Genomic DNA, 27,946 nt, shown 5'->3' on the forward strand with positions numbered 1-27,946 from the left:
GGCAATATATAGTATTCAGATAGTGCCTTGGGAGTCACAGGGGGATTTCACAACACATTATTAGAAGCAATAGGTGAAGGAATATATAATACACAGGTTTATTAGGAACACCTGTTCAATTTCTCATTAATGCAATTATCTAATCAACCAATCACATGGCAGTTGCTTCAATGCATATATTTCACAATCTGCTCAGTTACTGCATATGTTACTCAGTATGCGGCAGTCCTGTGGGCGAAAATGCCTTGTTGATGCTAGAGGTCAGAGAAGGGTATTAGTACGGTGTTCCTAATAATCCTTTAGGTGAGTGTATACATAAATGTTACTTAATTCACAAATGCAAATAGTACATTTGATGTTTCTTTTCACTGTTGTTTATTAAATCCCCCATCCCACTGTCAACATCAAATAAAGCCATGTGGCGAATTCATCTTACCTGCTGCCTATTATACTGGGCTGAAGTCAGGCCCCTGAAATGCCACCATATCATAGGACACTAGATTAATAGCCCTTTCCACAAAAACAGCACTCTCATGCTGACTGAGAACAGCTGCGCCTTACCTGAGTCCTTGGAACAGCATTCTGGGCTGCTGACTCTAATAAGGTCTTGATGCATAACATACATTTGCCCTGACAGTCATCACAGCTAATCAGGCCCGCAGTTAGGGGTATGTGGAAGAGGCATGTCTCTAGGTTGCGATGGTTGAGGGAGGGGCCCAAGGCACGTGCCCCTTCTTCCTTACACTCTGGCCCTGCTCTTAGCTGCTGCAGTGAGGCAGTGGTTGCAGAAGATAAAGGGGGCTAAGTGATACGTAGGCCTGCATTAGGTGCCCTTATGCATTGGCTGCCTTTGCAGCTAATTGCTACCCTGCCAATAACCCCTTTTCTATTAATAAACTCCATGTCATTACTCACAATGGTTGCCCCTACCCCCTGCTTTCATCAAAAGAACCCTCCCAAATCTATAAAGTTCAACTGCACCACCTTACTGGTGTCTACAAGGTTCCACAAACTGCTGGAAAGTGGATTGGTATGTCCTGACATGGAGTTTGTCCAGGGAAGGAAAACCACATTAAGTATGATCCAGTTTTCACTTTTTTCCTTGATGTACTCCATGTGAGTACTTACCTGGATGTAGCAAGCTACTTTTTCTATAATGGTAGGGTAATAGGTTCTAATGCATAACAAGCAGCAGATAAGGCATTTGTGGGTTTGGTCTTTAAAGATTTGGGTCCTTATGATTGAAGCAGGGGGAGGGGATACTCTAGTGAGTACTGACATGGAGTTCATCCAAAAAAAGGAAGGTGCTAGTAAGTATAATACAATGTTCCTTTTTCTCATTCTTTTATTTCCCTCTTCTTAACAGAAGTTTATTGGTACATCTGGCATAACGGACTGTTTTATCTGTCTATAGCAATAATAAATATAACATTGCAGTTTTAATATATGTATGTAAAATTGTTTTTCCACTTGCTGAGAATCAGCCTTGTGTGGCATAGCCCTTAAGCTGTCTTTTCAGCCCAGATAGACCAAATTGGCAGCTTATCTACCCATACATTGGGCTCTCTGACAGGCCTGCTAAACCAATGTCTCTCTAAAAATTGGGCAGATGTCAATAGGGCAGGTTTAAAAATTCCTGTTGGCTTGAGAGCTATATGTCTGTGTAGAAACATCAGAGCACGTTGGCACCCATCCGCTCCATGTGTTAAGGGTACTGACAGGCAATGTGCCAGCTGTGAGCATATACAGAATGCAGATTTTGGTGTAAATAATGAATACTCTTGTGTTTTCACACCAAAAATCTGCTCCATGTAACGTCAAGTGCAGTTTTGCTCCACTGGGCTGTTTCACCGTCTGTGTTTCTAAGCAGGCAGAGAAACAGCCTAATGTGAGATTAGCCTAAGGCTAATGGAACATGGGGAGATTTGCCGTCCATGGTTAAATCCGGGCTACCATGGGCAACTAAACTCCCAGTAATGCTTTCCCACCGGCAGTATACTAAATCGCAGGTGAGAAAGCATACGTGGCACTTCATTTTCTGAAGAGAAACGCTGCATACGCTTTTCCATTGGCGATTTACTTTATTACCACAAGAAAGCGTTTCAGTGATATCTTTTGTCTGTTTTTCATTAGCCTAAACCATTGCCCTTATTCCAATTACAATTTCTTTGCTGATTAAAAATGCTCAATTCTGCAGCAGTCTGGAGTGCCAAAGGTTATCTGCTAACACTGAAAACAATCTGAAACGTGGGCTTCAGGTGACTCCATTGCTGAGAATAGAATCAGCAGTTCAAACGCCCTTTGCTTTGCCAAAGAAATAACACTGCAGTCATAACAGTGTTGCAATTAAGCAAGCCTGTTTGTTGGCAATTATCACTTTCTATACAGAATGGGAGTGCTGCAGTGGGGTATAAAGCAATCCCTATTTCATATAGCAGATGGGGCTTTGCGCAGATTCGGAGTTTCCTGATATTGATGATCCAGACGCAAAATATCTGAGAAATCTGAATCCAACACTGACGTTCGCCTGAAAAAGACCGTCCCACTATTATGAAAGGGAGGTAGCACAGTTCTGCTGCACTTCCCCCTCTCTGAGCTCACCGAGTGGAATTCCCCACTGTCTGACACACAGGAACTTCCAATCAGTCATCAGAACGGAGGGGAGGATTCTTGTGATATTGTATACACCATAACTGAAGACGAAAAGGGAGAACTGAGTGAGCTGTGCTGGGAGACAAACTGTTTTGTACAATATTTGGTCTGCGTTTGAATTGTATTTGTGGCTGCTGTGTTTTGATTGCTAATTATTATCTCTACCAGTACAGCAGGGCTACACACGGCATTGGGCTATGGTAACACGATACAAACGAAAGCAAGCTATCTGCTATACAGACCAAACACTCAGATAAGGCAAAGGGAGAGGGATCGGGGTCACGGTAAAGTAAAGTGAGTAAGACGCAAACAGGGGGGTGGGAATAGAAAGCTTAGAGTCAGTATTTACCCAGGTAAAAGGTAGGTTGGATAAATAGGAAAGCACAAAGGGGTGTGGGCAAGAGGAGTGGCAGAACAAAACACTGACAGAATGAGGAAGCTGCCCATATAATGATAGGAAGCTGAGAAATAGAAAGAAATTGCTCAGCCAGAATAGAAAGCAAGAGACAGCAAAGGCCAGGGCTGGAATCTTCATGCACCAACAAGGAGAGAGTGTGGTAGAAAGCAATCCCGAGCACAGTACCTAGCCCCTGTGGAGCAATTACATTTATTTTTTTATAAAGAGACTTATGTATCATCAGCCAAAAATCATTAAACTGAGGGATTTTGTGTACAAATTAAAATGTTCATGGAAGGGGGAGAACATGAAGCAGCACAGGATGACTTCAGCGTGGATGAGTTTACTGTGCCTCAGGAGTCTGAAAAAGAAATACAAGATCAACAGCCTCATGTGGAGAGGATATTTGGAGTCTCCCTTAACATCATAGGGGTACTAGATCAACCCCCCTTGTACCATCAACCTGTGGGACATTTGCAGATGTGGCTTCAGATGAGAGGGGATAGAAGGAGTATTGGAAAAGCTAAGGTAAGATGTGGCGATTGGTCACGGGCAAGTGGCCTAGTTTAAATCTGGGAAAACTAAGAACACAAATGCACTGGGGTGTATTAGTGGCCTACAGCTGTTTGCTATGCAGTTGTATGTACTTAGTATACCCTACAGCAATACTGCAGCACCATACATGATATACAAAATAATTGATTTTTCAATTTGACTTTATTTTTTGGGAAGCTGATGTCTAACACTCCCTTCAGCCAATGGTTCATGTGTGGCATGCACAGGATCACTATTCCATAGTACTTACTGGTGCTAATCTCATGGTTGTCCTAGTCCTCATGCCCTCTTTTTTGCATGTAAATACGTACGTAACTATAATGTAGATACCTGTAATTTTGAGAAACCTAGCTTTTAAAACTATTCCAACATTTCTACATACCCACTTAGCTACTTAGATAAAATATTTTGCCTTGCTTTTGCAACATATACAATTGCATACTTTGCATTAATCAAAGCTTCTATAATTTCTGCTCCATGGTGATGCCACAGTTGACCACATTGTAACAGGTAGAAAGATATGGCCCTATTGCTCCTCGTCAGTTTATACACAGAAACAGAAAGTATAACAACCACTAACTGGCTCTGTCTGCAGATGCTGACTGTGAATGTAACTTAAACTGAGAGAAAAGAAACTGAGCATGGGAGTTACAAGAACATAAGTTTATTTTATTTTCTGTTTTGCTTAGGACTATATTAAAGGACTGTGCACACCGGAGATAACCGAGGACTTTGACTACCCACGGGAGATGCATTGTATTTTTGTTGGGGCCAAAGGCCTCTTCCTTGATTGCCTGATCAGAGACACATCAGCATATGTAAAGCCCTTAACACCTGGCCGAATCAGGATCTCTGGCCTAGCAGAGGGAGCAGTGATGGCTCAAAGCTGGGTCTGTGCTTCTGTAGAGAAATGTAAATCAAACACTAAGCCCAATGTAAATGAGGTCCAAATCAAAAGACATTTCAAGGACCTGGTAGAGGACCCTACAGATAAACATGCGCTGGACCTTCTTATTCTTCCAACTTCTGTCAAAGAGGAGTTACTGTCCTTAGTAGGCAAGCGCCTCCTTGTTGATTCAGCAGCAATAACGGAATTAAAAGACCAGCATAGAATGCCTGAAAATACCAATGATACAACACATGTTCAGCAGTTCTGGCCTACAGAAGGCCACAAAAATCAAAGATATGAAAAAAGCATAAGTTCTAAACTAGATGTAAGATGTAAATCAAAGCCAAGTAATGTCATTTTACACCATAGAGCTTCTGAGCCACTGCATTTAGCTACTAACAATGAATGGGACTGCAGCAGTCAAGAACCACAAATCCCCAACCTGGATACATATGAGAGGCCCATGGTACAGATAACTGGGATTGATTTGCCCCAGTTCCAACATGTGGGTGAAAGAGAACTGCAATACAAAGATGATCACGAAGAGTTTCAGCAGATATCTGGACTGCTAGACACTATAATGGGTAGGGAAAATGGTGACCAAAAACACTTTTCTTTGGGTACACAAAAAGAATTTAATATGCTTTTAGACTTTTTTAAGACCATGGGTTACCAGGAAGCTGCAGTTCTTAAAGTATTGTCTGAAAATGGAATTCAAGAACCTTCTCAGATACTGGACAAGGTTAAGCTGGAGCAGTCTAACACCAGTCAACGAACAGAGTCACAAAATGTAAATGTACCTTATAAAGACCTGTCACATACTGCATCCAGCCAGAATGATGAAGATGATGATTATGTTTTGGAAGTTGTTAAATCAGCTGCCAAGAACTGTGGCTATTGTCCTAGTGAAATAGTAGATATCGGGAATGGATCTGTGGCAGGACTGCTTAGAAAACTTAATGAGAAAAACATTTTGGAAGATCAAATGGCCTTTTCTAATTACCAGAATCAGGATGATACAGAAGGTGTTAAATTGTTTTCAGATGTCCTTAAACTAGAACAAGTGTCTGAGCTCAATACAGTTGAAGTGAATCCATCAGATAAGTTAATACGTAACAAACATTGCAACCACCCTGTGGAAGACCTCTATCCTGGTGTGGCCCAGCAAGAGGTTGGATTGTTGGAGAAAGGCAAGGGTCCAGCTGAGGAGAAGGAACCTTGTGTTCCTGTCGTCACTGGAATACAGAGGTTTAATGAAGCTATGCAAACTCCATTTCAACTTAACCTCAGAAATGAAAAAGGAAATGAAGAGCTGAGATATATCATAATAGATGGCAGTAATGTAGCAATGATGTGAGTAATGCAGATGCTTAAACCTTGTACACAAGCATATGCTGTACTATATCATGATACCTAAAGGAAGGTTTTTATACACCTAGCATAATTATACTTTTCAATGTATTTATATATAACAGCATACAGTTTCAAAAACAAACAAGTTTCTACCATTGCTATTCCTTCAGGATTAAAAGAACTGTCGCTACCAGAATAGGTGGCTTTTAGCAGCATAATTTCAAGGGATCCGATAAAGATTTTTAATGTAATATCGGCCTTCACCTTTAATATAATTTATAATTGTGCCAGGATATTCTGAAACCTTTCATCTTTGACTTAAAGGAAAACTACACCCCCAAACAATGTAGGTCTCTATAAAAATATATTGCATAAACAAGCCCTGCTTCATATAAATAGGCCATTTTCTTAAAACTATACTTTAGTAGTATGTGCTATTGGGTACTCCTAAATAGAAAATTGCCATTTTAGGATCATAGGATTCACAGTGCACACTAACAGGCCAAGGCACACAAACATGTTAGGCCACATCAGCCAATGAATGACAGAGTTCTGATTCTGCTTCCACACTACTTCCTGTTACAGTTAGAGCTGGATTATTTCTGGTCATGTGATCTCTGAGGGAGCACACAGCCCATCACTAAATGGTGGCTCAAGTGAAAGGATGAAAAAGGGCAATATTTACTGATATATATATATATATATTCCAGTTTGGCGAGATTCACATAATATAAACTATCTGTTGGCTAAGTATTCATTCTGGTGGTATAGTTTTCCTTTAATTGCATCTATAGCACCTTGTGTCCCAAACCCTTTGTTACAAAAGTGACGCTGTTGGTGTAGTATCATGGCTATATCTGCCCTCATGTTAAGGTGACCTTAACTTACCTTATGGGCTTCTCCCTTCTCCCTGCTAAAGTGATTGGTTATTGTCATGTGACTTTGTGTGACAGTCTTGTGCAGTGATAGATTTTGAGGCAGTTGATTTTCATGTTGAAATTAATGTTCTTGGATTCAACAAAGGTGCTTCATTTACTTAATATTAGGGAATGTTAAACTAACATTATCCCTGTATTACATCTGCCCTTTCCCATGCTGTTATGTCTTTAAGGTATTTCAGGCTTGTTGGTCACAACCTTCCTTATAAAATGCCATAACCCTCCTTTTGTGATATAAAGATTTACAAAGCCGAAAACCTGTGAATAATACATAGGACATTGCATAATAAAACACGTAAATAGAATAAAGAGAAAGAACCAGAAAATAACAAAAAAAATTGCTTTCCGCAATGCAATAATATTCATTGCACAGTTTATTACACTGCAAACATTATTTCTGTGTTGCACTTTCTTAAAGGACATGCAAACCCCACACACAAAAATTCAATCAGTGAACAGCCTTATCTTTCAATACCTGCCACACCAGTTGTCCAGAGGTTAATAGTAAGGCTGCAACATCCCCTTAATCACTTAGATTTGCTTCTCCTCCTGTAACCCACTCGGCCCCCTCCCTCAGGAATTTGCTTTGGCTGTTGGCTTGTGGGCATGCTCAGTTGTTCTAAGCTCAGATTACTAAACACGCCCTCCAGTCTAGCAGCCAGTAAAGAGATGGCATTGCTGGTTCCCATAGAAACTCAGCTCCAGCTGAACAATCCTATTGGGTTTATTTAAAGTTTAAATTATTTTTTCAATAGGTCCCAAGCATTCTGAATAACAGGTGCCATACCTGCATAGGATCTGTTATCTGGATTTCTCGGACCTGGGTTTTTCCAGATAAGAGAAGCTTACTGTAATTTGGATCACCATATTTTAAGTTTGCTAAAAATCACTTAAAAATGAAATAAACTTATTTGGATTATGTTGCCATCAATAGGATTCACGCAGCGTAATTACCATCAAGTACAAGCTACTGTTTTATTACAGAGAAAAAAGAAATATTAGATTTGTTTATAATGGACTCCTATGAAAGATGGCCTTTTAGGAACCCATACCTATACAGGTATTGGATACCCCTTATACGGAAACCCATTATCCAGAAAGTTACGAATTACGGACAGGCCATAGACTCCATTTTAATTAAATAATTCACATTTTAAAAATGGTTTCCTTTTTCTCTGTAATAATAAAACAGTACCTTGTACTTGATCCCAACTAAGATATAATGAATCTTTATTAGAGGCAAAACAATCCTATTGGATTTAATAATTGTTTAATTTTTTTAGATCCAAATTATGGAAAGACCCCTTATCTGGAAAACTCCAGGTCCCAAGCATTATGGATAACGGGTCCCATACCTGTATATGTTTTCAATTATGGCATTAATTGTCCTTTAAACTGCCAAAGGGACAGTTCTATTTAAACATTCTATAGGAAACTTGCTCCTGATGAACATGTTTTAGTGATGAGGGAATGAAACTAAGTTGACAAGCAAGTAGTTAGATATGACTACTGAATGTGTCACAGAGTGAAACTCACGGAAAATGTTTTGTTTTTTTACCTCACTCCATTTCTCTTACTATAATACCTTATTTTTGACACGAGAACCTGACACATATAGTGACTCACATTGTAGCTCCTACCCCAAGAACAATAAAGCTACAGTACATGAATACAGGTCTATTATGCTATAATTAGCAACCAGCCAGAACTAAGTAAAAATAGGCAGGGCTAGGGTATGTTGTGATGCTGTGTTATGTGTAGTTGGGTGTTACTATGACAGCAGTTGAGTTACTGCAGTTTTTATTCACATGAATTAATTCACCTGTATTATAATTTTGATTTACAATCATACAATAGTAGGCTATGTACACTGGTGTGATCCTATTGTGAAGGGTCTCCATAGGCCAAGATTATACAAAGGAAAGTTACCTTGACTTTCTACACACTTCCTGTATTCAGTTAACCCTTGGCTCTTAGCTGAGCCAAAAGCCCAGTATTAGCAGTCTAAATGTGCAAATCTTTCAGAAGCCACGAAAAATAATTAAATTATCAAAACTACTCAGAGAAGTAGGTTTAAATCAATTCATGTTTGTTAGAGCCAGTTTATCCCATGGATTGGTTCACAATATGGAAATGGTTCAAATATTTAGGGGCAGATCTATCAAAGTGTGAAATTAGAGCTCACAACAGAAAAATGTGCCCACTTTCTATTAATTCCTGTGGGAGTTATAGAAGCATATTTATCAATGGGATAAAAGTTAGAGTTTAGCATTAAACATGCTTCTAAAAATCCCATAAGAATTAATAAAAAGTGGTTGAATTTTACTGCGGTGAGCTCTGATTTCATACTAAATCTGCCCCTTAGTGTCAGCTGGATTTGGTAAATACTACAGCTTTGGTTTATGATGACAAGCATCACATGCACATTCATGACTATTGAGTCACATGGAAGCTTAGTAGCATGTGATTTCCATATTAATAGCAGTAAGGTATTTTCATAAAATATTTTTAATTGTTCCAATGTGTTCCATTATGTGTTACCATTAGTTGGATGTGATTGTGTATTAGTCATTTTCGGGGACATATGATGGGGTATATTTATCATTCCATGTAAAAAGTAGAGCGATCTATTACCAGTGATGTTGCCCAGGGAAACCAATCAGCAATTAGATTTCAACAGTTAGAAAACCAAAGCAAAGCATCTGATTGGCTACTATGAGCAACATCACCAGTAATGTTTCACTTCATTTTACACAGCATGATAAATATACTTCATAGTGTGTTATGGAGATCTGTGTGCCCTCGATTGCTAGCACTAACCCCAAAAGCAGCTATGTGTAATGCTGGAGACAAGCAAAGTGGGTTTAAGAATTCAGGAAACTAATATCCACAACAGTAAAGTAATAATAAATTGTCTATACACCCAGGTTTGGGCGCACCTATATGCACAGGCTAATTAATTCTATTGTATTCTACCTGTTTGTATTTCAGTTGGTATTTAAGCACAGTCCTGTTCAATTGTTGATCTTACTTGCATTTAAAGAGAACAAAAGTATTATATGCATTTCAATGGGCCCATATTTAAAGGGGACCTGTCACACTAAGAAATAATTCAAAATTCTTTTCTATTGTGTTTGCTAAGCAAAATAAACTTCACTTACACTATATAAATATTATAAATCTTGTTTTCTTCAGTCTTGGAATTACACAATAACATCAAATAGGCAGGTGCCACTTTGTGGACTGCTTTGTATTACCCCCAAATCTTGTGTATGTGCCAGAATGGGGGACCTATGCCCATACCCATGCACTTGCTACACAGTTAGATGGTTAGGAGAGAGGAGGAAAGTGAGATGTGCAGTGACATCTACATAGTGCTGAACTGAAAGTTAAAGTACTTGTCTGCCCCACCTCTATGCCTAAGGCATAGAGGCAGGGCAGGCAATATATGATTAACAGCTGGGATTTTTAAATGCCTTTATAATGGGTTTGGATGTGTTAATATAAAAATTAATTTGGGTTTGTAGTTTAATTTGAAAAGTACTTTTATTATACAGCTTTTTATGTCTGAGTGACAGGTTCACTTTAAAGTATTAACTATCTTACCCTCTCATTTCTATTCTCAGACATGGACTTCACCGTTTTTTCTCTTGTCGTGGGATTGCACTTGCTGTGCAGTATTTCTGGGACCGAGGACATAGGGGCATCACAGTCTTTGTTCCTCAGTGGCGAATGAAGAAAGACAGTAAAGTCAAAGGTAATACTAAATGCCTGTCACAGGGTTAAGATTTTGTGTCTTTATAACCTGCTGGGTAAAGAAGAGAAAGAGAAACTAATCCTAAAATGCAGCAGTTGTAAGATTGTGTATTCATATTAGTCTAAATGATTATTCTGAATGGCAGTACAGCTATGGGATCTATATCCAGAAAAATATTATTAAAAAAATCAAAATTATGACAGCTATCTCCCAAAATTTAGTTAACATTTAAACAAATAATTTGATATTTGACTAATTTGTGTTTGTTTTAGTAGCCTTAACTGTATCCAAAAGTGTTCATAGTTAACTTCCCATTTTTACTTGGGTCCCACTCTAGTAAACTAAGCATATACAAGAGCTCACATATGCCAGTCAAACCAAAGGACCAACCTTTTGAGGGGAATAATTCTACTTTTGGTGTGGGTAACACCAAAATGAGTTAGGTAAAGTGTTGTTGTTAAAGTCCATAAAATACAGTGCAAGTTCATAGTCCTTAGAAATACCATTTTTTAGGAAAAAAATCATTTGTGCTTGTTAAAGCTAGATCTGAGAATTTGTGGTTGGACATTGTACATGCTAAATAATTTGCTAACTGGAGAGTTATCCCCTCACCAAAATGTTGATGCTGTGGTTTGACTGGTATAATAAATGGGGTAAAGATGGCCATACATGTTAAGATTCACTCGCTTGGCGAGGTCGCCAAGCGAGCAGATCTTCTCCCGCTATCCCCACCTACGGGTGATCGATATCGGGCGAATTTAGGCTAATTCGGTTGTTTGGCCCTGGGGCCAAACGATCGGATTATAAGGACGGTAATGGACACAGTTGGTTCAGGGACTGCATCAAGGAGCCGATGCGGTCACCGATCCTACTAAATTTTTTAACCTGCCCCATCGATATCTGGCCGTTTTCAGGCCAGATATTGGTCAGGCAGGCCTGTCGTTGCTGCCCCTAAACTGGCCGGTAAACTACCAAACCGGTCTAAGGGACCGATATCAGCGGCTAGAATCAGCCCGTGTATGGCCACCTTAAGCTCCTCTAACATAAGTGTTGTGTGCTCTTATATTATATTTCATAGACTTAACGCATCTGTTATCTGACACCAGGCTTCCTGCCCAAATAAGATTACAATGTAAAACATACCCTAGTGTTAATTTATAGTAGCACTAGTGTCCCACGTCTTACATCCCACACTGCAGCTTGTCATTGAAGTGTTAGAAAAATAATTACACATAATAAATCTCCTTTACAACCCTTGGTATAACAGCACTTCAGAGGCTTACCCCAGACGGGCCTGATTCTCAGCCTTGCAGGCAGAGAATCGGCCCCTACTCTGGCATCAGCATTTTCTCACATGTTTCGTGCCCGAAATCTACTTTTAGATAAGCGGAGAATTGGCCCCATATATAATTAGCCTTACGCTATACCTTTGGTGTAATACCATTTTACCAAGCTGTCTCTAAACAGGTGTTTTTTCAAAGCTTGGGTTATTCTACAGCAAGATTACAGAACATGGAACTACATGATGACTGTATCTCTTTAAGGGTGTTATGTATATATTTTTAACACAGATTTATCTTTACACAGAACAGCATTTTCTAACAGAGTTGAATGATCTTGGACTTCTTTCTTTTACTCCATCAAGAACAATAGAAGGCAAAAGAGTAACATCATATGATGACAGGTAAAGCTCAAAGCATTCTACCAGTTTTCTACAAAAGCTTTGGTATCTAGGCTGCGCCTTTTACAAGGCTGTGTCATATCTACTAAACTGGATGTTATATACTTACTGTGTACCATAGTTTTTAGGTGTCACCCTTATTTAAAGGAACAGTAACAAAAAGTTACAGTGTATTAAAATAATTGATATATTATGTACTATTGCCCTGCACTGGTAATGATTATGCGTTTGCTACAGAAACTCTACTATAGTTTATAAAAACAAAGCTGCAGTGTAGCCAAGTTTCCAGATTGAAAAAGGAGAAATGGGGCAGGTTACGTAGCAGATAGGCTCTGTAGAATTCAATGGGAATCTGCACAGCTTATCTGTTGTGCAACCTGTGCTTTTTTCCCTTGTCTGGATTGAATGGCTGCCCCTGTGGATACATAGCAGCTTTGTTTATATAAGCTTAGGGTTTCTGAACAAACACACAACTTTTACCAGAACAGGGCAACAGTACATTATACTTTAATTACTCTGAAAGAGTATGCCACCATATCAAAGAGTTTAAAGCCAAACTAAAGTTTGAAAAATTGCATGGCTCTATAAAAGTGTATCAAACAATGTTTAAAAATACTTTTCATATAAATAAAGCTTTTTTTTATGAAAAAAAAATAAATCTAATATTTGCTACTGGAATAGTCCACTGACTCACTTATGAACCACCATAATTGTGAACAAAGCAAGGGCATGTATGCATGCTAGGTTACATCAGCCTGTGCATAAAGTGAGGCAAGTTTTAGTAATATGTATATGGCAATGATATGATAAGAGCCTTTGATATGCCACTTAGGATATACATTATGTGGTGGTGAAGTTTTCTTTCAGAACATATGGGATCGATTACATTAACATGCAAGCTATAAATTCATGCAGTGATAAAAACATTTTATCAATACAGGTTTATGCTGCAGTTAGCAGAGAAGACAGATGGTGTTATTGTCACAAATGATAACCTACGAGACATAGCTGCTGAGTCCCAGGCCTGGAAAACTATTATTAAGGATAGGTAAATATATATAGTTTTATACCAATCTTTTGTCCTTCATCTATTCTTTTGATTTGTAGTTTTCACTATCTGATCCTTATTTTCATTTATTACAGACTTCTACAATATACATTTGTTGGAGATATTTTCATGGTACCAGATGATCCCCTAGGTCGAAATGGACCACCACTGAACCAGTTCCTTAGTAAAAACTTACGTCCCAGGTAAGAACATAACTTCTTTCAAATCTGCACAGAAAAAAGGTTCTGAGCCTTAAGATTCCTTCTGACTAAATTCCATCTTATGCAGGACCAAGTCAAAAGGACACTCATTTGCTGGCCGAAGAGGAACCCACTCAGCACCTAAGAAATCATCTCAGACAGAAGTCTTAAACTTTCGAGATCGAAAGGCTGGCGCAGTGCTAGAAGAACGGAAGGCAGATGTCCGGTCATTTAATGAGACACAAAGACTCAGACATGAACTACTAAATATATTTCCTTCCCAGGATTCAAAGGTGGATTATATTCTTCATAGAGAACCATATCTGTCTGACCTCAACAAACTTTCTGAACTCATAATAACACTTAAGTGTTAAAAATTAAAATTCCCCAGTAACTGAAGCAAGCAGGTTCTCCTATACCAGGGGTCGGGAACCTTTTTGGCTGAGAGAGCCATAAACACCACATATTTTAAAATGTAATTCCGTGAGAGCCATACAATATGTTTGGCCGCGGATGCTGCGGGGCAAGGTAGGGTGGGTCCCAAGGATGCTGGATGCGATGCAGAGGAGGGCGTGGCCTGTGCTCGGCAGATGGAAGACGTGTTCTAAGGCTTAGAACACATCTTCTATCCGCCGAGCACAGGGGCAAGGTAGGGTGGGTGCCAAGGATACCGGATGCGATGCGGAGGAGGGCATAGCCTGCGCTCGGCGGATAGAAGACGTGTTCTAAGGCTTAGAACACGTCTTCTATCTGCCGAGTGCAGGCCACGCCCCTCGTTATTTTTTTTATTTATGATTTGGCAGAGAGCCAGATGCAGCCATCAAAAGAGCCACATCTGGCTCCCGAGCCATAGGTTCCCTGCCCCTGTCCTATACCTTATTTAGTAGAGGCAGCTTACAAGATTTACTTCCATGTTTCCACTTGTTTCCACTTTGTCATCATAAAAAAAAAACTGCCATTTTTAAAATCAATATATGATTCCTTCTCTTTGGCATATCCAGCTGGCAAAATCTGCTTTGGGACAAACACATTTTAAAAATATGACAGTTTTTATTCACTACACCTGGTCTACTATCCAAATCTAATTCAGACCATTAGTGTACAAAACATGGAAAGTTCCAACGTTGTACAGAAAATGTTAATTTAATGTTTGATATAAAATCTGTATATACATATGTAGTTTTATTTTTTTTAATAAAAAAAATGTTGCAAAACAATGCTATGTTCCTCTATGAAGGGGGCTGCCATATTTGTGCAGCAGTAGTCCGTTAGAAACTATTGACAGGCTGAGAAGGGACAGTCAGGTTGGCAAAAGTCAGGCTTAGGAACTTTAAGTAACTATTACTGTATTTACTCGAGTATAAGCCTAGTTTTTCAGCACCCAAAATGTGCTGAAAAAGTCACCCTCGACTTATACTCGAGTCGGGTGCCATGGGTCCCTCCAGGCTAGCACCCTTTGTCCTTTGTGTGCAAATTAGGCCACCCACAGCCAGACCCTCCAGTGCCCTGGCCCGCTCCCATACTTATTTCCCCTTACGTGTCCTCCAGAACTGCGTCTGCAGCAAGTTTGCCAATGCACAATGAGCATGGGGTAGTACTCATATTGTTTTTGTTGACCCTCTTCTCCACTTACAGAGCTAGTTTAACTGTTTTTCTTTGAAATATATATTTAAAAACATATACCCCACTGATGCCTCAATTAATGTAATTACATTAATTGAGGCATCAGTGGGGCATATGTTTTTAATTATATATTTTTTTAAATATATATTTTGATTATTGAAACTTAGCAGTAGCTGCTGCATTTCCCACCTTAGGCTTATACTTGAGTTAATAATTGTTTCCAGTTTTCTTGGGTAAAACTAGGTACCTCGGCTTATATTCGGATCGGCTTATACTCGAGTATATACGGTACTTATAAAAGTAGCCCTATCAGTTAAAAATGATCAACATGACCTATAGGTAATTTTTCATGTATATTAATATTTCGAAGAGTAGTTTTTAGTGGCAGTATTACTTTAAAACATTACTGTGTGTAAAAGACTAATACAATTATGGCTATTGCACATTAGATACCAATTTTCATATCTGCACACCACCACTTATACCAACTAACTCTACCTTAGGTATCACCCCCCATGTGCAAAATATCATGCCTAGTTGGACAAAAATTGCAGTACTGCAGCTGTTGCACAACTCCTATAGGGGATCTGGATATTGTAGAGAAAAGACAGCAAAGCATCAGCTGAATTCATAATGTATTTGTTATAATTGTCTATTTCGGTCTTTACTAATACAATCCATTTACAAAGCAGCATAGAGCACATTTATGCCATAATGATGATGGTAGGAAGTGCATAGTACTTCATCTCAAAAGGTCAGCAAGGGCAGAGTTAAGGTCTGGATACAGAAAGGTGAATCCACTCTGCAGTGTCCTTTGTGGGGCAACTCTCTGTCCCTCAAGTAACATTGGTGCTCTGTCCTCCCCAAAAAGAGCCTTAACAGCTAGGGCTGGTACAGGCAGGATTGCTGGGCGCCCCAGGGCCCTGCTTAGAGCTTGTGTAAAGTTACTATTAGTGTCTTTAACAGAGGAGGGTGACACTGCATTTAGGATAGCCTCACTGCATCCCCCTTGCTCAATACACTGACACAGAAGTCGGCATAAGTCTTCAATGTGAATCCAAGGAAATGGCTGATTTCCAGATCCAATAGGGCCCCCCAGACACAAGCGAAATGGCCACAGCATGGAAGGCAGCGCACCCCCATCTCGTCCTAATACAACACCTTGAAAAAAATCAGAAACATTATGTATCATGTTTGTCAGCTTTAAAAAGATATGCCATAAATATGTGTGTGCTGTGGCCAAATATTTATCTTTGCTTACAACTATAGTGACAGGAAATTAGGCCTGTGGTGTATGAATCATGTTGATCAGCACTATTGGCAGTGAAAACACCAGCTGCTCAGGAGTGCATATACAAGGTGACCCACTTCAATTCCCATTCACTCATCAACAGTAGACTAACAATGTAGTTTGGTGTTTAATGGGATCAGATCACTCCAAATACCTTGTCCTAATAGGGATGCCCACCCAAGACTCTTAGAACAAAATGTTGCACCCCTTATCCAGTCCCAGAATGAAGTAGGCCAACCCTCTCCATGTTGCTTTTATTTACAGTTCAGGTCCTACAGTACGTTCTCCTTCATAGTGATAGCCAACAGTGTTGTTTTGGTTTTGAAACAAAGTGCATCTGGGGCTGTTGCCTATTGATGGGATTATAGTACTGATCACTATTTTTGGTACTTTCTTTCCTCTCCATTGTGCCCAGAGTTTAGGGATCCATGCTGCAGAGTAAACTAATTCTATACTGATGATGCTAAATGCCTTAAGGTGGTCTCTGTCAAGTGTCACATTCTTGAGGTGCATGATCAGAAAGCCCTGGTTTGAACAAGTGCTTTTGTCAATTTGGCAGTGTGTGAAAGCAGAAGCATATAGCTACTATCTATTAATTATCAGTAGAATCCTAGCTAATGTAATTAACATAGGGTTAATTAACAAAGTTTTTTTTATATTGTCTTCAATATTTGTATACAAAAAAAACAAGCAGTAATTAATTATTATACTTCGTTTCTTTTTTGGGTATATAAAAAACCTCACCTGAGCGCACCCGCACCAGCTGTGTACTGGATTTGCTATTTGAGGGGGACAGTTCTGCTACTTGCTCCCAATCTCTCACTAGACGTGAGAGGAAATCTGCATCTCCCCCAGGACTCTCTTCAGAGTACTGATGTGTTTGACTTGGTGGGTAATATCCTGCAGCAAAACACATAATAGAAAGCAATGTACAGTAACAGATAATAAAATCATTAAAGGAACACATCAGTTTATTGCCTTTAACTTACCCACTCCAGTAACTAAAATCCAGGATTGTGGGGGGTTTGGAGATTTGCTGATGGCCTGGGTCAGAGTGCGGGTTGTCTCAATTCTGCTGGAGATAACCTCCTGCTTAAATTTCTCTGTCCACCTGGGAAAAGCAATGACCATATAAAGGCTCATTTATTCTTACAAGCCTCATTTGTATGTAGAAAAGAAAACAAGAAGCAACAATATTTTTGCAAGAGGGAAACATGTCGTAAACCAGAATTCTGATAATAGGTGTCTGGATAACGGATCTCATATCTATATTGCAGACAGCACAGTAAGATGACTAAAATGGACAATGATAGATGAGTAAAAGATTTGATAGTACAGGTATAGGATCTGTTATCCAGGTCTTCTGGATAAGCGATCTCCATGCTTTTAAGTTTACTAAAAAATCATTTTAACATTAAATAAACCCAATAGGATTGTTTTGCCTCCAATAAGGATTATTTATATCTTAGTTGGGATCAAGTACAAGGTACTGTTTTATTATTACAGAGAAAAAGGAAATTTCGAAAAATTTGAATGATTTGTTTAAAATGGAGTCTATGGGAGATGGCCTTTTCATAATTCAGAACGTTATGGATAATGGGTTTCCGGATAACGGATCCTATACCTGTACTACAAAGATTGCCGATGGCAGGGTCAGAAAAGGGAATTTTATTTTGAAGTCCATTGCTTTACCGCTTTAATGGGTTCAGAACATTTTCCCCCGCAAGATTCACTGCTGCGTCACATGGTGGGAGCCCTATTTTGGAGACATCTTCCTATAAGACCAGAAATAAAGTGCACATACACAAACTATTAGATATATGAAACAGTTCTTGTGAGAAATCTTGTGAGAAACCCCCAGATCATTAAACATTTTTGTGAATATGCGGTCTGTAAGAGAAAAATTCCTATTTGATAAACCAAAATATATATTCTTAACAACCAAGTCGACTGACTTTTAGTCTTTGCTACCAATCACACTGAAAGGGTGTGTATCCCAGTCTAAGTATTTATGTACCTATGTCATTAAAACTAGCCTGTATGTATTTAACTTATGTCCATAGAACAGATTACTTTTAGGGGCAGATTTATCAAAATGTGAGTTTAGAGCAGTAGTTTGGTGTTGAAAGAGACAATATACCTCGTTTTTTTAACTCAATGGCTCAGTGAATAAGGTTTGTGTTGGATATACATTTTGCCTATTCTTCTAATTAGAAGATATCTAGGGTTTCTGTTAAGCCACATTTTACTTCCTGATCCCAAAGACAACTTAGAAGCCTCTGTAGGGAGGGAGGGGTTTCTTTATACAGAGGGCTTCTCAGGGGGCTGCTGGTTTATTTGACATTGCTTTTTAGGATCAGGAAGTAGATTATGGCTTTGGTTTAAAAAATATTCATTGCACCAATGTTGAAAAAGGATGTAAACTGTCCCTTTAGGTAAGATCACAGTTGAGAGGGACCTCAAGGTAAATGTCCTTTTAAATTCCAAACAATATTCGCAATTTATGCTTTGCCAATGATTCTCAAGATATACGCGAAAAACTTCAGGTTTTTAAAGACATTATTCTCCAATTATACAATTCAAAACCACAGCAAACTACACACATAATAAATCCCTTCTGTCTGGTTTAGTCTGCCTTCTGCTAGGAATAACAATAAATGTATTACTGCTGCCAACATTTTTGGAGGAAAAAACCTACGCAGTGCTTGTGTACTGTGGAACTGATAGCAAACATTCTCTGCCCAGCAGAGAGACAAAAACATTTGATCTGGCAGCCAGTTTTCTCTCTATATAAATTGCACACAAAGCTCTGCAGTCATCTACTTCTATAAAGGGGTTTTGTTTTCCAAATAATAGATCCATGATGATAAGTGAATTTCCTCCTGTGTCTAGCCATTGTAAGGCTGGGGGCACACAGGACATTTGCTGGTTCCAGGTGCAGGCAAGGAAGAAGGCCGATACCAGCATAGGGGGCTGATTCTCAACTTGTCTTATGGCACATGTAGCATTTCTTCCCTGGCATATTTTAGCAGGGAGAGAAAAACCTGCTCCCTCTCGCCTCAGAGTCATTCATATGAATAGAATTTTTCAACCAAAATCAGACACAAACTGTGACACACAATATCCATTCATAAAAATGAAGAGAGACGTGGAGGGTATCAGGCGGCCAGCACACAAGTGCTAAGCCAAATTAAAGGAGAAGGAAAGGCTAATAAAGAGTTAATCTCAAGCTGCAGGCATACCTTCAGTTATCTCAATAGTGCCCTTAAGTCTCCCCATATTTCACCTGTTCAGATGATCAGAAGCCAAACAGGAAGAAAAAATGCTGAGCTGCGTAAAGAAAGTTCCCATAATGCCTCACTCCTGCACCAAGACCGAGACCAAGTGAACATGCTCAGTTAGTTAGACTATGAGTCAGATCCATATTCCTAAGGGGGGGGGGTGAGTTCTTAGCATTCTTGAAGGAGGGGGGAGCAGGAGAGAGCAGAGATCTGCATATCTCTGGCACAAGAATTACAGACACAAGAAATCTTTTGACAGAGAAGTAAGTGCAGCATTTCTGTGAGTGCTTATGGCTGTATTTACATAGACCTTTCTGATAAAGCTTACTTAGTTTTAACCTTTCTTTCTCCTTTAATATGTATCAAAATAATTGATGAGCCACACCTAATGGAAATGTTATGATAGGGTACATTTAATAATAATTTATCATCTCTGTGGTGCTGAGACATTTCAAGATGGAAATTATGTATGCCAGCATACCTACACAGTAGTTAATTAATCTATAATAGTGCATGAAACAGGACTGGAAGCATTTTTATGCAAGTTGTTTTTTTTCAGAAACAAACTTTAATCTACCCTTTCTTCTATTCTTTCTAAATAGAAATGCCATAAGACAAAAGTTAAAAGAGGTGAACTGTAACAGTTACCCATGTAATCCTTCCCTTTCCAGGCCTTCGGGAGACAATGGTGACTTTGTGACCTCTGCTGTTTAGTAGCTTTGACAGTGACTGACCAATGAACCCACTGCCTCCTCCTGCAGAGATATAGAGAAAGTCAAAATAATGAGTGTTGTTGGTCTTATACTTATACTGACTGTGTGAAAAGTAAGCAAAACCTAGAAGGTAGCTTGGGTTTGTATTTAAACTTGATAGCGTAAAGGTGGCCAAACATGGGCCTTTTGTAGCTGTCGATATCGGCCCATTAGACCGATTTGGCAGCCTATCTGCTCGTGTATGGGCACCACCGACGGGCCTCCCCAACCATCATCTGGGCTAAAATTGGGCATCTCTCGTTCGAGCAGGTTTGATTTTTCCGTGTGATCAGTGACAACATAAGCTTGTCAAACCCCAAACCAATGGCGCTTTAGCCTGCCATTTTAATATGAATGTTTTGGCCCTAGGGCCAAACAACTGAATTAGCCCAATATCGCCCATCCATAGGTGGGCATATTGGGAGAAGATCCACTCACAACTATGCGCAACCTCATAAAACAAAGTGACGTGTATGTCTTTCCAGCTGCGATTCTCTTTGTTGCCGGTGGAAAGGCACTTTGGGGAGATTAGTAGCCCGCGAGAGCAGACTACTGCGGTCAATTAATTTCCCGGTGGGACTTCAGCCTTAGGGCTATGGCACACAATGCTGCTTGTAGCAAGCTAGTTCTCGCAACTACACAACACAAGAAAATACCCTGCCATAGACAATACTGAGAACTGTCTCTGCTAAAACACACATAGAAACAACTATCAGTATTGTCTGTTTTGTAGCCACAACAAGAAACAGGCTACAAGCAGCTCTGTGTGTAATTGCTCTTGCTAGGCACTAAAATCTGTATTTACGGGTGAAGACACACTGGGCTACTAGTAGCAGCTACTTTTTCAAGGCTACTAAACTCCAGATAATACCCTGCCATAGACAATACTGAGAATTGCCTCTGCTAAAACACACGTAGAGACAATTATCAGTAAATGACCAGCATTGTCTTTTTTAGTAGCCACAACAAGTAGCTGCTACTAGTTGCTCTGTGAGTCTTCACCCTAACTCCAGTGAATACAAACCCCTCATTAACTACAGGCTAAAACAAATAAGAGGGTGTCTCTATATAAGATACACATAACTATTTCTTTAATGATGTTGTAACACAGATATCAATATAGAAGAACTTACATTCTATATATGGCCTAAGGGCTCTGGCACACGGGGAGATTAGTCGCCTGCGACAAATCTCCCTGTTCGCAGGCGACTAATCTCCCGAGTTGCCATCACCTGCCATCCCACCGGTGGGATGGCACATGCGGCGGAGCGATTTCGGCAAATCACCGAAGTTGCCTCGCGAGGCTTTTTCGGCGATTTGCCGAAATCGCGCCACCGCGTGTGCCATCCCACTGGCAACTTACACTTTCGCCAGTGGGATGGCAGGTGATGGCAACTCAGAGAGATTAGTTGCCCGCGAACAGGGAGATTTGTCGCGGGTGACTAATCTCCCCGTGTGCCAGAGCCCTAACTGGTTAAATTCTTCCTGAGGAAAATCTACAAAAGATGCGACACATTGGGTGGAGTGAAGACAAAGGCAAATGATAAAGAAAAAGACTGACATTGAAACAGGCCCGTGGTGAGGGATTAAGTGTCATATTTCTTTAGGCTAATGTCAGACCAGGCGTATGGCGTATATTTTCGGCAAGCTGAAAAACACTTGCTGCCGTATGCCTGGTCTGACATTAGCCTTACAGTCCAGCGAGTTTAATGCATACAGCAGGTAGGGGAGCCAGTTGTTTTACAATGCACCTGATATAAAGATGAATGCAGGTTCCTAACACTAACTAATGACAGATGCATAGCCCATACGGGTGCATCAGTATGGTGCAACCTTTAACCACACTACAAAGATATTGCTCAATTAAAGAAAGTATCATTCTATGCAGTTTTTCCAATAAACATTCATCACAAAATGTCAGTGGTAATTCAGTATAATTGCTGTTACTAGTCAACTTGCTATTCTCTGCACTGCTAGTTCTGACTACTGAAACGATGGATCAGAGGGCAGCTGATTAGTAGATCTTTAAAGAAACCTGCAAGGCACTGTGAGATTGAGTCATGGTTGCAAACCAGTAAGAAAATAAGGTAATTACACAGCAACAAATTCCATAAGAAATCATTAATTCTTTGTAACTTTCATTTGATAACAACAACTTGCACATCGTTTGACTTTACTCCTAACATTGGTACGATAAGTTTAGTAAGGCGCAATTTTAATTTCTTAAACATCATGTAAATGCTTTGATTCCCGGAGCTCATCATGTCTTGTATATACGGTAAATAGAATGATCGCCAACTCTGGCCCCGGTACAAGTCTTACACAAAACCCACCCACGTGATCTCACCGATAAGAACCTTCATGCTGCACAAACCACAAACAACCACAACACCATAGAGTAAGTAGCATCGGCTAGAGCGAACCGGAAGCGTTAGGCCAAAACAAACGATAGCGGAAATAGTATAAAGACTGAGCGCTTAGGGGTGACCGAAGAGTCTTTTCATACTGATGCGGAAATTGCTTTGTGTGGGGTTAGAGCGACACCTATAGACAAGGAGCGTAGCTGCGCTTCAAAACTTGCTGTCGATTAATTCTGAGATTCTAACACGTTTTATGGTAGCTTGAAAGTAAATTTAAACCGATATTACTAACCTTGTAGAAGTAGTTGGTTTAGTCTATATTGGATCTAATGATATGAAGTAACTTTGAATTAATTTTATGTTTTATACAAGAATAGTGAATGTGCTACTAAATTAATATATACATGCTCCTGATGTCATCGGTTTCAGTCAGTATTTAATGGTGTTGCACGACTCATTGAAATGCGTGTTAAAAAATGTTCCCTATACTCCAGGCATCCCCAAACTTTGTACATGTGAGCCACATTCAAATTTAAAAAAGAGTTAAGGTGGCCATACACGTAGCAATTCAGATCTTTTGTGCGACCATTGGTTCCCACCCTCCACTAACGTTCAGGGCTGAATTGTCAGATATGGAGGTAAAAACAATAGAAATTCTACCTCCACCTGCTGATTCAGCCCTGATCGCTCTGGCACAATTGACAGCATTTTGTAACCTGGCCGATTGACAAGTCTTGTGTGATAATATGGGTGGCTGTATGGCCGGCTTTAGAGAGCAACACAGGGGTGCAATACATTCTCTGGAGATGCCAAATTTGGGCTGTGATTGGCTCTTGGTAGGTCCTTTATAGACTGGCAGCCTATTTGCTCTATTTGGCAGTACACATGGTTTGATGTATCTAAAACTTGCCTTCAAGCCAGGAATTCAAAAATAAGCACCTGCTTTTAGGCTAATGGGAGCAATAACAAAAGGGTTTTGACCTGTATAAAGTATGCTTGGCTTGCTTTTTAAACTATCTCTGAACTGATTGCATACATGGTCTGGGCAGAATGGGGAGTGGTCTGGGTGGAACAGGGCATGACCAAAAATCACCCAACGTCAGAACCAGGGTGGTTGGCCTCTCTATCTTCAGGACCACCATCAGTACCCATAGGGCCCAATACTACTTAGTTAGCCCTGAATTATTAGTTCATTGGTCACCACAAACAAGTAAAATTGGGGCCAAACATGGAGCAATATGTCAAGGTAACAGAATAAATGGTAGCATGCTTGCTTGGGTAGCACCACAACCCACTCTGGCACTAGGACAGCACTACACAGCAAGGTTGCACCCACTTGTTGTTACAGGACAAAACTGATTGGGGGCATTTATAGGTAAAGCAGAGGAGCAGAGTGAAACTGCAGCACCTTCTCAATCCCTGCAGTTTCAGTCATTTGGGTTGTCAACTATGTGCATTTATGGCTAATCTTATGGTATTGATCTGACCAGGCTGATCAATCAGGTATTGCTTAGGATCGGACAGTGTAATAATTTTAGTTTTTTGTAATTGTTATTGGTGAATCACTTAATTTCAGCTTCATTTCTTCTGTTTGTTTCTAGGTACTGCTTATTTAAAATACCTCCCTGGATCATCACAATATCCAAATATATTATAGCAATAGTGGATAGTTTGCTAACCCAGGTATTTTGCTAAAAGTGTATCTAAAGGCATACGTGAACTGGATGAAAATTTGGTAACTTTACCTAGGATGACCCAAGTGTCATCCAAAAAAAATCAAATTAATTTGCTAGTCTACACTATACAATATGTTTCGATCCCATTTCAGATTAGCAAAAAACAACTTCTCTTCCAGTGTGTAATGGCAATGCAAGTGGCCAACACAAAAATTTATAGGTGATAGCAAGGGACTAGACACAAGTCAAAATGTATCATTCTTTTTATTTGTATATAGAACATGTAGAGCAAATTTTTTGACCACGCCCCCTTTGTGGCCACGCCCCAATTGCCACACCCCATTTTTAAAATAGTTAAAATAGTACCCACGATGGCCCAATAGACAGCACCCCCATACAGTGCCCCCCATACACAGTGCCTCATTTGCCCCCATAAACAGTACCCCCCCATAGACAGTGCCCCCAATTGACCCCATAGACCATGCCCTCAATTGCCCTACAGACAGTAGCCCCCATAGAAAGTACCCCCCATACACAGAGCCCCCCATACACAGTGCCCCCCATACACAGTAGCCCTCCTTACACAGTGCCCCCCCATACACAGTACCCCCCATACACAGAACCCCCCCATACACAGTAGCCCTCCTTAGAGTGTCCCCCCATACAGTGCCCCCCATACACAGTACCCCCCCATACACAGAGCCCCCCAATTGCCCCCATAGAGAGTACCTCCAAATTCCCCGCTCCTTATTCGGCTCCTCGTACGGCGGCGACAGGACCTTTTATAAGGTTGCGCCCGTGCGTACGTGTGACGTCACACGTACGCACGGGCGCAACCTTATAAAAGGAACTGTCGCCGCCGTACGAGGAGCCGAATAAGAAGAAGGAAGAAGGAGCCGCAAGAAGAGACAAGTGCTCCGCTGCAGCCAGCGCGTCCCGCTGGCCTGGCTTGTTTAATGAATGTTCTGCATTTCCGTAATGCGGGACATTCATTGAACAATCCGGGACAGCGGGACGCGCTGTAAAAACCGGGACTGTCGCGACCCCTGTGAAAGGGTCATTCGACCCCCAGGTTGAGAACCGCTGATGTAGAGAAACAAACGCAGAAGCTGAGTGCAGGGAGCATAAAGGATTGCATTTGGAGAAAAGTAGGAAGGGCTAGTGTTAGATTTTAATTTAGTTTTAGAGAAAAGGTGAAGGTATTTGCATAAGTGCGCAACAGATGTGCAATAGTGGGATAAACACATAGGGCTGACCCTACGTGTTTATCCCACTATTGCACATCTGTTTTCTCTAAAACTAAATTAAAATCTAACACCAGCCCTTCCTCCTAATTCATCAAAGTCCGAATTGCGATTGTTTTAAAGTCCAATTGAAGAAAATTCGTATTCTTAACGATAATTTCTGATGTGCGTAAATGTTACGAAAATTCGTATCATTACGATCAGAAAGTTTAGTGGTACGATCCAAAAGTTACAAAATTTTCTTATCCAAACGGCGTGAAAAACTTTCAGACTTTGAACCTTCAGTGCATGTTTTTGGAAGCCTCCCATAGGACTCTGCAGCTCCAACCTGGCCCAAGGAAAGTCTCCCATAGGGCTCAATGGCACTCTGCAGCTCCAACCCGGCCCAAGGAAAGTCTCCCATAGGGCTCAATGGCACTCTGCAGCTCCAACCTGGCCCAAGGAAAGTCTCCCATAGGGCTCAATGGCACTCTGCAGCTCCAACCCGGCCCAAGGGAAGTCTCCCATAGGGCTCAATGGCACTCTGCAGCTCCAACCCGGCCCAAGGAAAGTCTCCCATAGGGCTCAATGGCACTCTGCAGCTCCAACCCGGCCCAAGGAAAGTCTCCCATAGGGCTCAATGGCACTCTGCAGCTCCAACCTGGCCCAAGGAAAGTCTCCCATAGGGCTCAATGGCACTCTGCAGCTCCAACCTGGCCCAAGGAAAGTCTCCCATAGGGCTCAATGGCACTCTGCAGCTCCAACCCGGCCCAAGGAAAGTCTCCCATAGGGCTCAATGGCACTCTGCAGCTCCAACCTGGCCCAAGGAAAGTCTCCCATAGGGCTCAATGGCACTCTGCAGCTCCAACCCGGCCCAAGGAAAGTCTCCCATAGGACTCAATGGCACTCTGCAGCTCCAACCTGGCCCAAGGAAAGTCACAATACTGAAGCTTGAATGAATTACGAAACTTTCGTACTCGTTGCAACAAATACGATTTTGCTGCACAAATTGTCGCTAAGTACAAAAAAGTAGAGGAAATTAACGAAAATATCATAGAAAATATGCACAGTTCTAAAAGTTAGAAAAAATAAAAAATTTTTGTAATCGTACCCAATCGTACTTTGATGGGCCCCATAGCAGCAGTGCATTTTACACCCCTCAACCAGCACTCAATAATTCAGTGAAGTAGCATGTGTTGCAGGTGGTAAAGACTCCTAGGCATAATGGGTTAAATTCCCTGTCAAGTTCAAAGTGGAAACTATGGGGCCAAAGAGTAAAGAAGAAAAAAAATAGCTAAATGCATATGTGTAAAGGTTGTACTGATAATATGTGGAATTGCATGAATGGACCAATATTGACAGGGTTGGCAGGCTAAAGGTAAAAGAATACGCAATAAAAAAGACGTATTTTTTTTTTAGTTATTTTTAATTTGTATGTTGGTAGTTTACACATTAACATATAAATGTAGAATTCTATAACACCTTTAACACTTCAGTTTCTGCTTTATCTTGTTATAAACTTTTTCTTTTTTCACTTTTTATTGCTGATCTGATATAAGACCAAATTTTAATGTGATGTTTAAAAAGGAAATCAGAAGGGGGCATGAATATATGGTCAGTGATATCACTGGGTGTGGCAAGCCAAAATTTGCTGGTCAGTGGTAATGACCAAATAAAGCATCATCAGAAGCAACTATCCTTTATGCATTCTCCCTGTACAAAACTCAGTTCATCAAGAAGCCTTCAGGGTGAAGACATTTGGAGCTACTAGTAGCAGCTACTTGTCTGGCTACTGGCTGATCATTTACTGATAATTGTCTCAGCAGAGTGTGGCAGGGTGTTTCCTGGTGTTTAGTAGCCATGAAAAAGTAGTTGCTATTAATAGCCCTGTGTGTCTTTACCCCTAGGGCAGTGGCACACGGAGAGATTAGTCGCCCCCGCCATACCTTCGTTACCGCGGGTGACTTATCTCCCCGCAATGCCATCCCACTGGCAAGAATGTAAATCACCTTGATCTGGGATTGTCCCAAAGTATTAACGTATTGGACAGAAGTCACCCATTATATAGAGGAACACTTGTCTCTTCCTGGCATCAGGTCCCCCGAAGTATGTTTGTTAGGAATAATAGATGAATTAGTACCCCTTCAAAAATCCAGAGCATTACTACGCTCCCTTGTGTTCTATGCAAAAAAGGTAGTAATAATGAAGTGGATGAGCCCCATTCCTCCCACAATCCAACAATGGATAGAACTAATAAATGGGACACTACC

At 40.4% G+C, this 27,946-nt stretch overlaps 2 protein-coding genes across 2 annotated transcripts; one reads left to right on the top strand and one right to left on the bottom strand.

The window, feature by feature from the left end:
- Positions 1-382: 382 nt before the first annotated feature.
- Positions 383-14,046, top strand: khnyn (KH and NYN domain containing). The gene is made up of 7 exons (XM_002934284.5): positions 383-3,577; positions 4,294-5,846; positions 10,411-10,541; positions 12,129-12,225; positions 13,163-13,270; positions 13,366-13,473; positions 13,559-14,046. Exons 1-7 carry the CDS (start codon positions 3,335-3,337, stop codon positions 13,842-13,844), a joined length of 2,526 nt encoding a protein of 841 aa, XP_002934330.2. The 5' UTR covers positions 383-3,334; the 3' UTR covers positions 13,845-14,046.
- A 1,264-nt stretch (positions 14,047-15,310) lies between these two features.
- Positions 15,311-22,828, bottom strand: sdr39u1 (short chain dehydrogenase/reductase family 39U, member 1). Its single transcript, NM_001016261.2, is given in 6 exon segments — positions 15,311-16,254; positions 17,129-17,284; positions 17,374-17,495; positions 18,077-18,159; positions 20,314-20,420; positions 22,765-22,828. Coding segments are annotated over 6 exon segments (903 nt in total). The 5' UTR covers positions 22,781-22,828; the 3' UTR covers positions 15,311-15,835.
- Positions 22,829-27,946: the final 5,118 nt, after the last annotated feature.

The sequence above is a fragment of the Xenopus tropicalis genome, chromosome 1, assembly GCF_000004195.4.
Source record: "Xenopus tropicalis strain Nigerian chromosome 1, UCB_Xtro_10.0, whole genome shotgun sequence".
NCBI lineage: Eukaryota > Metazoa > Chordata > Amphibia > Anura > Pipidae > Xenopus > Xenopus tropicalis.